The sequence below is a fragment of the Lynx canadensis genome, chromosome B1 (genome assembly GCF_007474595.2).
Source record: "Lynx canadensis isolate LIC74 chromosome B1, mLynCan4.pri.v2, whole genome shotgun sequence".
Classification (NCBI taxonomy): Eukaryota; Metazoa; Chordata; class Mammalia; order Carnivora; family Felidae; genus Lynx; species Lynx canadensis.
In genome coordinates this window covers 46,609,736-46,622,669 of record NC_044306.2, presented here as the reverse complement: position 1 = coordinate 46,622,669, position 12,934 = coordinate 46,609,736, and the positions used below count along the sequence as shown (strand labels likewise).

General features: G+C 42.5%; 1 protein-coding gene across 1 annotated transcript in view; it reads left to right on the top strand.

Annotated features, from left to right (window-relative positions):
• UNC5D (unc-5 netrin receptor D) overlaps nt 1–12,934 on the top strand; it is a 237,344-nt gene that overhangs the window by 144,198 nt on the left and 80,212 nt on the right. Inside the window, exon 8 of the mRNA XM_032593062.1 lies at nt 4,809–4,841. Within this exon, the coding sequence (XP_032448953.1) occupies nt 4,809–4,841 (33 nt within the window). The remainder of the gene's footprint in view (nt 1–4,808; nt 4,842–12,934) is intronic.

Genomic DNA, 12,934 nt, shown 5'->3' with positions numbered 1-12,934 from the left:
CAAACATACCTGTGTAGTCTTTAAAAGGCATAGGAGCGGATTTCAGATAATCACCCACAGGTTTTGAGGAACAGTCTCTTGCCCAGTCTGTGAGTTGGAGTTGAAACCATCTGTCCTCATGTCCAATGTCTCCTCAGGCCTGCTCTCTTTACAACCCTAGGGTATGGGCTAGGCTATAGGTAGCTGGCCACACTTGTTTCCTAGCAGAGAAAGGATAAGGGTGGGTGTGGGTGGGAAGGGAGGGGTACAGCTATAAATAGCTTCTAAGAACAATGGATACCATGGAAATGCTTTGGGAGCATCTCCTATAACAAAGGAAGCAAGAGAAGTAGAGATGAGAAAGAAATGAATCATTTCCAAAAATGAAAATATAGATTGTCCTTTTTCACTTTTTCTTGTATATAAATATGTATACTTCTATAAACACACACGCACTGCACAAAGGCAGATTGCAAAACAATATATAAAAGACTACTCCATGTCTTTATAGTAAAAGTGATCAATTAGTATTGATCTTCCATAATTTCCTGCAAATATATATGTATATATATGCATGCATAAATCTTAAGGGGGAAAAAGCCTGCACTTTGTATATATAACTTAATATTAATGATAGTTATCTCTTGGTGTGGAATTATGGGTTGGGTTTTTTTTTTGTGTACACACACACACACACGCATTTATTATTTATTTGGATACACTGTATAGCGACTGTGTAAATATTAAAAAAGGATTTTTAAAGAAAACATGACAATTTAAGATATACTTCTGCATTTTTCACTTGCAAATACACACAATCATTATAAGACTGAATTATAATGACATCAATTTCCATTTACCCAGAAGGTACCTCTCGGTGCATAAGTTAGACCCTAGGCAAATTAGTGATTCCCCCAAACTACAACTCAGCTGCCACTCGCTCAAAATTATATTTCTCTGCCTGCAAGATACAGAAGGGATGCTTCCGGGTCCATGTGTATACTACAGCTACCCCAGAGCTTCTCAGGGAGGCAATGACTAACTGAAGTTGGGTACATACAGCCCCAGATTTGTGGACAGGAAGTGGTGTGCACTCGGTAATCACAAAAACACAGATCCCAGTTAGTCATAAGGTCTTGGACTGGGGCCCAGGTATGGGTATTTGTTTAAAAAGCTCCCCAGGTGATTCTAATGTGCAGCCAACATCAAGAACCATGGCCCTAATGGATTAATTTACTAAGGGGTTATTTGAATATGGCCTTCGAGAGAGGTAAAACAAAAGCAGAGAGGATGTGGTTGACCAGGGCCAAGGGGATGCATGGCCCTAGGCCTTGTGAAAATAAGATTTTGCAGACAGAATAAAAGAACATGGAGTGTGGGGTGGGCAGTTCTTTCAAAAGATAGTGAATGGTGAATGGGTAGCCCTCTCCCTCAAGTTCACGGTAGAATAATCTCTGATCAGATATTTCAAACTGGGGAAAATGTTTAATGGTAGCAACTTGTTGTCAGGATACTGGTATCTCACAAAATCCGGCGGAACCCAATTTTGATGCTGATGCCAGGGTACTGAAGTTCTCTTGGCACCAGAGGCTTCCAGACTTTTTCATTAGAGAATACACACTGACCCACTAGACCTCAGCATAACAAATCCCACAGTAGAGCAGTGCCCTTTGAATCATTTTACTCTGCTTTGGGAACTCATTCCACATGGATTTCTGTAGAACTTCTTCGGTGGTTTTCTGTAGATTTATAGTGGGCCAAAGCTAGGGACCCCGCAGGGATCAATCTTCTGGTCATTGCCTTTCTTTTTTCCTACCAGGAAATTGATATGTTTCATAAAGCAGAGACTAGGACTTGAACACAAGTTTCTTAACTCCCTTCAAGTACTCCTATATTCAAGTACTCCCTTCAAGTACTCCTAATATTCACTACTATTTCTGATTTGGAGATATGACTTGCCTCCCAGTACTGGCATAAAGGGTCATGTTTTTACTCTGAACCAGTGATAATGTTGATTTTATTCATAGTATGTTGAAATTATATTATTTATTGATATGGATCATGTGCTAACCCTAAGCTATTGGCTTTGTATTTATCATGTTTAATCTCAGTAGCAATGTTCAAGGATGGTATTATTCCCATCGTACTGTGGCGGACACTGTGGTCACACAGAGGGAATGAAGACCATTCAGGATTGAAATCCTGTTCTAATGCTGAGTGTCTACACTAATTCCACTGTGCCATTGCCAGTAATGACACCAGACCTGAGTCACAGGGGGAAATGCCCCACCTCTCTTGCCTTATGAGCCCTTGTGGCCTGAGTGTTTCTCATTACCCTAGTTAGCTCTGGCTTTTCTCTTTTCTTTGATACTTTTAGATAGAGCAAGCTGGGGAAGAGCAGAAGGAGAGAGAGAGGGAGAGAGAGAGAATCCCAAGCAGGCGCCACACTGTGAGCACAAAGCCCCATGCAGGGCTCAAACTCATGAACTATGAGATCATGACCTGAGCTGAAACCAGGAGTTGGAGGCTTAACTGACTGAGCCACCCAGGCGCCCAGCCCTGGCGTTTTAGCCTCATTCGCTCTTTGTTCCTTTAGAGCTGTACCTGGAAGAACTCTCACTCCAGTTTTTTTAATAGCCTGGCTGTTATTTAATTTATTTTCTGAGAAGTGGTTCTGTATCTCACCTGTTTTTAATGGAGTTTCATTTTGCTACCCAGCATAATCTTTGTTCCTGTGGCTTAGAAGGAAGAAAATGCTGTTAAACTCAGCCAGAGTCCTAAACAGATGTTCTGCATGTCCCTGTGTGTTGTGTTAGCAATGCATCACTTCCAGACGTCTCGGCCTGGCCTGCCGGCGTCCTGCGCCCATGCCAAATGCTTTCAGATAGCCTGCAATAAGCAAAACCCAAAGTCAGGTTAAAACCACCAAAGTCACTGGATTCTACTCCTTGAGTGCATTAGCATCTGGACTTGGGGAGGCGCCAACCTGCTCTCAGAAAAAGTAGCAGCACTGAATCTGTGCAGAGAGGGGGGTGCAGGCGTTGTCTGTTTTAAGACACCTGACTGTAAAAATCTGAATGCGATCATGCCCACTTGAGCAAATAATTATCTTTTATGAAGATTTTTCATTTAAAGAGAGATTTGCCAGAAATCATCCTTCGCCAGTTAACTTTCTCCTTATAATGAGAAAAAAACAAAAATGGCGGTCCATTTGCAAGAGTGTGACCTACAACTTTGAAAAGCTACTTCCATAACGAATCAGACGGCAGGACACAAAAGGGCTGGGTTCAGTAAAGCACACCACAAAGGTTTTCTGTCAAAATTGGTATTAAGTGCAGGAGTGGGTTAGGGGGAACACATATCTGGTAGAGGATTCAGAATATAGCTGGGTCTGTCTGCTTGGGAGGGGCTATGGTTCAGTCAGAGAGTATTTATAAAGTTCTCCAGTATATACCAGGCTGTATTTGATTCCGTGAAAAACATAATCCAAATTGACAGTGTCCCCCCGTCCCCCACTTGGCTTACCTTCAGGCTGGTGGAGGTAAGGGACCCTGCAAGGTGACCTCTCAGGGTCCCCCTACCGTAGTGTGATTCTGTGAATGATGAGCAGCAGCCTCAAAGCTTGTCATCTGATCATGTTCCATCTAAGTCGGAAGAGGGGGACTGATCAAAGGGAGGTCACCCCATGCAAATCTTCTGGAATCTTGCATTGGTGACCAAAGCACAGTCTTCTCAGGTTTCTGTGTCATGGTGGCATTGTGTTGGCCTGGGACAGCCAGGAAATGGGGACTGGGAAGTAGAAAGACTATAGTCGAAGGCAAACTTAGCCACAGGCACCAAGTCCCAGAGTGATTTACAAGGTTATGCAGTGATGGCAGACAGGGCAGGAGAGAGTGGCTGGAGGGCAGTGGGGAGAAAGGATAAAAAGATCTCACCTGAGGGGCACCTGGGTGGCTCAGTCAGTTGAGCGTCTGGCTTCGGCTCAGGTGATGATCTCACGGTTTGTGAGTTCGAGCCCCGCATCAGGCTCTGTGCTGAGCCTGGAACCTGTTTCAGATTCTGTGTCTCCCTTTCTCTCTGCTCCTCCCCTGCTCGTGCTCTGTCTCTTTCTCTCTCTCTCAAAAATAAATAAACATTAAAAAAAATTTAAAAAAAAAATCTCACCTGAGCCTGAAATGTTTTTTTCTCTGTCCACTTCCTGTGCTTGCTGCTGTGATTACAGAATGACACTGTAATGAAGAGAGATCGTACAAATAGTAACATAACAGAGCAAGGAAGCAAAACGATTTATTAAAAGCCTCCAACAAGCTCATAATATTGCACCCATACTCCACAAGAATGGACAAATGGCGTGGTTCGGACCTTTTTATCCAGGCTATGATAACTGCTAAGCCAACGTAGGATCCCTTTAAATGTGTATTCACCAGCTCACTTTTCAATCATCACATACAGTGAAATAGCATCCCTTCCTTACCTGAGCAGTCTTCGGGCTGTAGAGAAACAAGGGGACATGTTGCCAGCTCAGTGCTCTCATGATGCTGATAAGAATCTAGCAAATGCAACAGAGAGAAACTCTAGTAAGCCTGAGGGGAAATTAAAAAAAAAAAAAAGAGAGAGAATGAAGCAATCACCCTAGAAAAATATTGCAAAGGAGAAAAATAAGAAATTAGAAAGGAAAGGAAAGGAAAAATATGGACAACATAATCCATATTGTCTGCAAAAAACAGAGAAAATGTTTCTTGTATAGAGGTGGACATAAAGTGATATAGGAAATCTATCTGCTCCATGTAAATTTATTAAATGAAACTCTCTTTTTCTCTTTCTTTTAGATAAAAAACCTCTTCATGAAATAAAACCCCAAAGTAAGTTATTTTTCCTCTTGTGAATATAATTTATTCTCATATTTGCTGCCTTACTGTTGTATTTGTTTAGGAGCCAAAGAGAATGGGAGGTTGTAGGAAAAGACCCAGGGTTTTGAGGGCACCTCCTCCTTGGGTTTGGGTCACAGATCAGAGGTTGAAATCGAAAGGACATATACACACCCCTCCCTCAGAGTAGGAGTAAATCTCCCCTGTGATGCTGCCTGCCTCAAAGTCCATTTCTCTGCAAATGCCGTCTAGGATTCTTATTGCTGAGCAGATTGGTAGCATTAAAGTTAATAAATATCTGCCAGTACAAGCTTTCATGAGAGCAGCCTTGGGCAAGAGCCGAGACTGACTCCGAGCCTCTGCACCTAGGAGGAGACGGGGGCGCCTAACACGCAACCGAGAAATCCATGGCAACTTGGTAGGTTAGAAACCAGGATTCCACAGTGAAATCAGCAGAAACTGAAAATGTTGGTGGCCGTGCCAGTTTGAGCTCCCCACACGCAGGCTTGGTTCCTGGGAAGGCCCGCCTTTGCATTATCTCTATCTTACACATCCAGTAGATTTGGGCATAACAGCACAGTGAGAATGGTTAGCATCTCGGCATTTGACCCTAAGGTTTTCAGTCATGGCTGAACTTTAGAGCAACCCGGAGGCCTTTTAAAAACCCCAGTTCTCAGGCTGTACCCCCAGACCAATGGAATCAGAATTGGGGTGGGTTAGAATCCCTATATTTTTGTTTAGGATTTTAAAACTTCAATGCATAGTTCAATATGTAGGATTTTTTTTCTTTTTCTTTTTCCTTGAAATATATATGATTATGTTCGTTTGGGGGTATACAACATAGTAATTCAACTTTTATGTACATTACGAAATGATCACCATGATTAAATCTAGTTACCGTCTATCACCATACATAGTTATGACAATATTATTGATGATATTCTTTATGCTGTACTTTATATCCTGTGACTTATTTATTTTATAACTGGAAGTTTGTGCCTCTTAATCCACTTCACCTATTTTGCCCATTCCCCACCCCTCTGGCAACCACCAGCTTGTTCTCTGTATTTATAAGTCTGTTTCCGTTTTATCTGTTCATTTGTTTTGTTTTTTTAGATTCCATGTATAAGGGTAGGAATGCTTATTTTTAAAAGATCCTCAGACTCCAATGTGCAGCTTGGGTTGAGAGTAACTATCTTAGAAAAATATTTCTCAAAAAGCAGATCAGCAACCGTGTGCATCGGAATCTTGGGGTTTGGTGGGAGCTTGTTAAATACACCCCATCTCAGAATAGGACAAATGAATTCGAATCCTCAGCATACGGGGTGGGGGGGGGAGGGGATGGCGGGGCAGGGATGTGCCTGAGAATCTACATTTTCATATGTTCCCCAAATGATTCTGAAGCTCTCAGAAGTATGTACAGCATCCTAGGGAAACCTCCAGATAGAAGGGCCTCAGCAACACAGCTCTTAGCAATAGAAGAGTTACTGAGCTGCCCGGTTGGTTTATAAATAAGCTTGTAGAAGGTGTCCTGGCCGGTTATCTCCCATTTTCGTATAAAATGAATGACTTTTGATCTTTTAAATCCTAGGGTATTATAATTCAGATAGCTTGGGAGAGCTAATAGCTTTTATTAGCTAACTTCTTGGAAGGAATTAAGGATTCCTTCTTGTGAGGTTAGATGGAAATAGGAGCTCTGGGACCGGGGTCAGGAGACATGAAGAAAGATCCAGGAAAGCCATTGTTCATACTTTGTTACGTTGCTTCAGGCAGGCTTGGGATACAACAATGCCGTTACCTGCAGAGTCTGAGAACTTTGCAGAACACCCAAAAACAAATATCCTTTTTTTTCTCCCTGAGGTCCACTGCCCATAAAGTCATTATTGGTACTTAGCTAGTGGTCCGCTGACCTCCTGCATGCCTGATTTTGAATTCAGAGAGGTTGGAGGTGGGGAAACCTGGTTGTAGATGTATGTGTATGTGTGTACGTTGAGGGAGGGAGGAAGCAATCGGGTCGGTGAATATTTGGTGTGTGCCTCTGTCCAGATCTCAGGGTGAGAGCTGGAGTAAATAGACCCCCAGCTGCCTCCCAGTGACATAGCCAAGCCACCCACTGATCCTCATGTATGGCACCAGCAAGATCATGAGTATCCATGTCGTGGCCACCGTGAGAGTTACTTAGAAATGTGTTTTTTAAAAATTAATTTCATGCTTAGTTTGTGAGTCCTGTGCCATTCTAATTTGGTTACATCTGTACTTCCAGCCATAAACCCCACACTAGCTATTTCTAGCCCTCAGGGACTCCTGAATTAGTTTTTGCTTGGGGTTCTCGCTCATGAACACCATGCTTAATTGCTGGATACTGCCACGGAATCGCTTAAACTGTTTTAATTTGTGATTTCCTAAAAATAAAACCTGAACAGAATCAATGTGATTGCAAAAGGCTCCCAGAGGAGTCCAGCCGGGGTTCTGTAAAATGCATGGTTAGGAGTGCGTTATACAAATTCAGGCTGCGGTTGTTCAGTGAAAGAGGGGCTTAGTTTAAGACTACATGAATCATCACTGATGCAAAATCAAAGTCAATTATGAAGATAATTGAGAAACAACCTGTTCCTGTATATAGCTGTGCACATGATTCTCCACAAGGCCTGGTGGATAGAAAACATCACCCAGAGCCTCGCACGCAGTCCTCCATGAACGGGTGGGCCAAAGAGCGAGCTTTAAGTTGCAGGAAGGTGTAAGGAGAAAGTGAAGTCTTAGGATAACTGCTGGCAAGTCATAATGACAAACTGGGGGAAATATGTGCGCCGCATAGCTCATGAAAGCACTTATTGTAAATGAGATAATTTAATCAATTATGTTTCCTAATGTACTAAACCGAATGTTTCATTTTCTGCTTCTGCACATCTTAAATTATCTTCAGGTGCTTTATGAGATTTAATCATAGTTAATAGAAACTTCATTACCATCAAATGTGCTTTCAATAAATGTTGTGTAACAATGTCAGGAGGTGCAGTAAAATATAGTAGGTTCTGAATGGCAAACACGCACCCCCAGAGTCAGACTGAAAAACGGTTGCGTTCAGACAATGGGGCTCCTTGGAGGCTTGGGGCCGCGGCTTTCCGAGAGGCAGTGGCTTCCTGAGGAGTGACTCATCCAGCACGTTCACCTTAGGGATGAAAAGGATTTCTCTGTCCCTGAAAGAAGTAACCCAGGACCACACACACAGCCTTCTCTTCATCTCCTTCCCGTATAGTTGTTTTGCACCGGGTGCCGAGGGCACGCACGCTAAGCACAAATCCAGCGAACACTGGCAGGGTCAGCCATTTCCAGGACGGCTCCAGATGAGTGTCTCCCAATTACTTGAATCTTAACTGTTTCAGAATTGAATCTCTCCTTCTCCGCCCCTGTCCTTACTCCTGTCCTGCTTCCCATCTTCTCTAGTTCGCTCAGTACCTCACCATCTCTTCACTTTGTCCATGTGCGAAACTTGGGCGCCCTCCGAGAGCCCTCTTTTTCCTTTGTCCTACTCGTTACTCATTACGTCCCTACAGTCTGTTATTCCATCCAAAGGGAGTTCATGTTCATCACCGACTCTCCGTTTTCACACTGCCTCTCTCTGTCCCTCCATTCACTCAACAGCTGTTGACTGAGCGCTTACCATGCTGTAGGAAGCAGTTGTAGAGAAGCGGCCCTGAGAGGGACAGGTACAGATTCTGCTTCCACAGAGCATACAGTTCGAGTAGAGATGGATGGATGTAGGCAAACCAGAAAACATATAGTGCTAATGGTCAGTGTTGTGAAGAGAAATAAAGCAGGGTGAGACACTCCAGCGGGGCTGAAGGGAACATTGCTTTTTTGGTAGAAGGTGTTCAGAGCAGATCTCTGTATTAAAATTACATTTAAGAAGAGACCTCGGGGGGCACCTGGGTGGCTGGGTCGGTTGAGCATCTGACTCTTGGTTTCAGCTCAGGCCATGATCTCACCGTTTGTGAGATCAAACCCCACGTCCGGCTTCTCCCTGACAGCCAGAGCCTTCTTGGGATTCTCACTCTCCCTCTCTCTCTCTGCTCCTCCCCTGCTCGTGCTCGCTCTCTCTTAACATAAATAAATAAACTTAAAAAAAAAAAAAAAAAAAAAGAGGAGACCTAGAAAAAAAAAACCAAAAAACAGAAAAAACAAACAAACATTCTGGATGTCTGGGAAGAGAGCGTTCCAGACAAAGGGAACACCAGATGAAAAGGCTGTGAGATGTGAACATGCTTGGAATGTCTGAGGAACAGCAGGCAGGACACCTGGAGCAGAGTGGCAGAGGGAAAGGTCCTAATAGTTAAGACCAGAGAAGTGGGATGAGAGAGGAAACTGCCACACGGATTATAGGCCGTTGTCACGACTCTGACCTTTACTCTGAACCCCTCTGAGGATTTTTTGTTATAGTGACATGACTTCGTATTTTCAAGGATAAACTCTACCTGCTGTGTTGAGTATAAATATATAGGGGATCAGAGTGGAAGCAAGACCTGTTACAGTGATGCATTGTAACAGTAATCAGTAAGAGTAATCTAGGCTATTACAACACCTAGGCTCTTCCAGTAGCAAAGTCCAAGATGATTGTGGCTTGGGGTAGACACAGGGCATTAGACATTGTAAAAATGGGTCATCTTGGCATATCTATTGAAGGCAGAAAGGATTTGTTGATGGGTTGGATATTGAGCATGAGAGAAAGAAAGGTATCAGGCATGATTTCCAAAGTTTGGCTTTGCAGCTAGAAAGATGGGGTTGCCATTGCTGATCCAGAGAGAATGTGGTATAGCAAATCTACACGGGGGATCAGGAGTTCAGTGTTCCTGACGCTAACTTTGAGATACCTATTAAACATCTAAATGGAGAGGTTGAGCAGGCAGTGGAATTATAGGAGTCTGGAGGTCAGAGTCCTGGCTGGTGACATAAATCTGGGGCTTGTCAGTGTCCAGATGATATTTAAAGCCGTTAGGTTGAAAAAGATCCCCGGATAATGAGCGTGCATGGAGAAGGGACGATAGCGGATGACTGAGCCCTGAAGGGCGTCAACGTTTAGATGCAGAGGAGGTCAGAAGTCACTGCAGAGAAGACAGAAAAGTTACAGCCAGCATAGTAAGAGAAAAACTAAAAGAAAATGGTGTCCCAGAAGAAAATTTAAAAAGTTGAGGCCGTCTGCATTCCTAATTAGGATTTCTGCAGTTGCCTCCCTGTTTCTAGTCTTGCCCTACACCAATTTATCTGATCTTTCTAAACATGGATTCTAGTCATACCACCTGCAATATTTAAAGCTCTTCAATTGCTTGGGGGCGCCTGGGTGGCTCAATCGGTTAAGCATCCGACTCTTGACTTCAGCTTAGGTCATGATCTCACGGTTTGTGAGTTCCAGCCCTCGTAAGGCTCTCCACTGACGGTGCAGAGCCTGCTTGGGATTTTGTCTCCCTCACTCTCTGCCCCTCTTCTGCTTGCTCTCTCTCAAACTAAATTAAAAAAAAATAAACTTAAAAAAAAAAAACAAAAAAAAACACGACTCTTCATTTGCTCACCAGTATTTATAAAATAAAGTCCGAGGTACTGAATATGTATATGATATGGTCTCAACTTTCTTTTCTTAATCCTATCAGCTTCTCTCAGTCAGTTTAATCATTAGGTAAATTCCTGCCTGCCTGCTCTCCAGTTCCTGTCTTCTGCAGTCAAATAAAGCTTCTGAACTTTCAGAATACCCTCTGCCCATTTGGCATATAGTGCCTATTACTTATACATTCTGTTACTTCTCCCTGAAAACTCTTTTTCTCCACCGAATCCTTGTTAGACGCATTCTTCCTTCCAATTTCAGCTTGCGTTTTACTTCCTCTGCAAGGCCTTCCCCCCACCAAGGCTGCATTGGTGACTCCTGAAATGTACCCAGGATCAAAGTATTTCCCTAATTCTGTGCTATATTTTCATTGCCCTTGTACTGGTCTGGATTCCCTTTCTTATAGACACCATCTCTGCCTGTAGGCAGACAGTATAGAGTCTTACTCTTCCACCTGTAGCATTAACCACTGGCCTAGTGTTAGATGTTCAAAAACCACTTGAGTTAATGCCTTACATCCTCCTGAAAACTCCTCACCGGGCCTTTTACTGTTCAGGTGAAAATAAAGTCTTTGCTTCTAAATATTTATTTTTACTCATTCATATGCTAGCTGTTTATTATGCAGTTCTATATAAATAGTCTTGTCCCAGTGAAATGTGAGGGAAAAAAATTAATGTTTCTTCTCCACAACTCCAATACAAGTTAGAAGATGATAAATGACTTGAGAAAAGGGGAAGAAAGGAAACAATCTTTAATAAGCCTTTGTTCTGTACCAGATAGGAAGTTAAAGCCTAAAAGGTGTTACTTCCCAGAATCCTGTCCATCAAAGAATGGCCCAAATGTGTCCTTAAAGTCTAAAAACTAAGTATGCGCTTCTCACCAACACCCATCCCATTCTGCGTCTTTTCCAAAAATACACTGGTTTCATCCACAGTGGAATCATGTGGAATCTACATCCTTTGTGATCTTCACAAAGGTTAGGGAATACCTCAGAAGACATGTGGCCCACACTACATTTGGACATTCTTCTTTCAGGCTGTGAGGACTTGAATAGTGCCTTGATCCCATCGGACTGTTTGCGACTTTGGGACATACCTTTACATCCTCAACAGACTTCTAGGCTCTTCTAAACTAACGTTAGGCTACTGGCATCAATGCTCATCTTCTAGCAATGCTTTAAACATTTTTTTTTCCCTAATCATTTTGCTTCATCTCCTGATTATTTTCTATTGCATACATAGAGCACTTTTTGCAAACTGCATGACTTACTTTGTCCTTCAGGTCACCCCCTACTGTGAATCAATCCAACCCATCTTTATAGGCAACATTTGTCATTTTCTTAGCATCTCCAATGTCCTTATTATCCAATTTTCATCCTATCATAAGTGTGTGCCTTTTCTTACTACCGTGTTCAATGACTTTGTTGACTCTGCCCTTAATGCAACAGGATTTTGTTCATCATGTACCTCAGAACTGTGCAGAGACAGGAAAGTAGCTGGTTGACCAATGTGTTCTTCACCATCAGAATAACCCGGGTCCCTTGTTAAACTGTGAATTCACAGGCTCCGTCTCTCCACCTGTGTGTATTTTCAAAGTTGATAGAGTTTGTGGCTTCAGTTTTTAGGATAGGAAATTAAATAAGGTGAAGTCATTTTCTCAAAAGCTGGAGTTCAAATCCTATTTTTTTCTTTACTCTAACCCCTGCCTTAACCCGGTCTTCCTATCTGATGGGAAAAAGCACAGATATTTTGTAGCCAAATGTAGAGTTACCAGACAAAACAGAGGACCCCTAGTTAAATTTGATTTCAGATAAATAAATTTTTAGCATAAGCATATCTAGATATTGCATGGGAGATACAGTAAAATTATTCGTTGATCTGAAATTCAAGTTTAACTGCGTCATATCTTTATTTGCTAAATCTGGCAGCTTTGCTTAAAAGGAGAAATGTGCATATCAAGAAACGTTTTATAAAATAGGCTCCCTAATTGTCAATCTGGGAAGAATGGTTAAAATTGAAAGAGATATTGGAGGGGAGAGCCTTTCAGTAGGAGCAAAACCTCTGAACAAAAAAAAAAAAAAGAAAAACTTGCCTGAAGTACAAGATCTACTTGAAAAAATGAGTAATCGGAGTTGGCCAGAGAGTAGGGTCCATATGGATGAGAAATGGGCAAAAGTTGTTGAAAACTGGGGTGATGTAGAGCATAAAGTGTCTTGAGCCATAAGATAAATCCCTTTTGGAGTGGAATCACTTCATACTAGAGAGTTGTCTAAAGATGTTAGAGTGGCAGTACCAGAACTGTGGTACTCTTCTTAAGAAGAGTAATCCAGTGGAAAATGGCTCTGAGTGACCAAAGACTGTGTCCTAGGTAAGATGAGACTGTACAATGTGAGCGTCAAGTAGGGTGTCTCCTATGGAAGTGGAGATGCGAGAGGCACTGGAGATGTAATGAGTAAGGCATGTGAGTGGTTTGGGGAAGAATCAATGGGGACAGA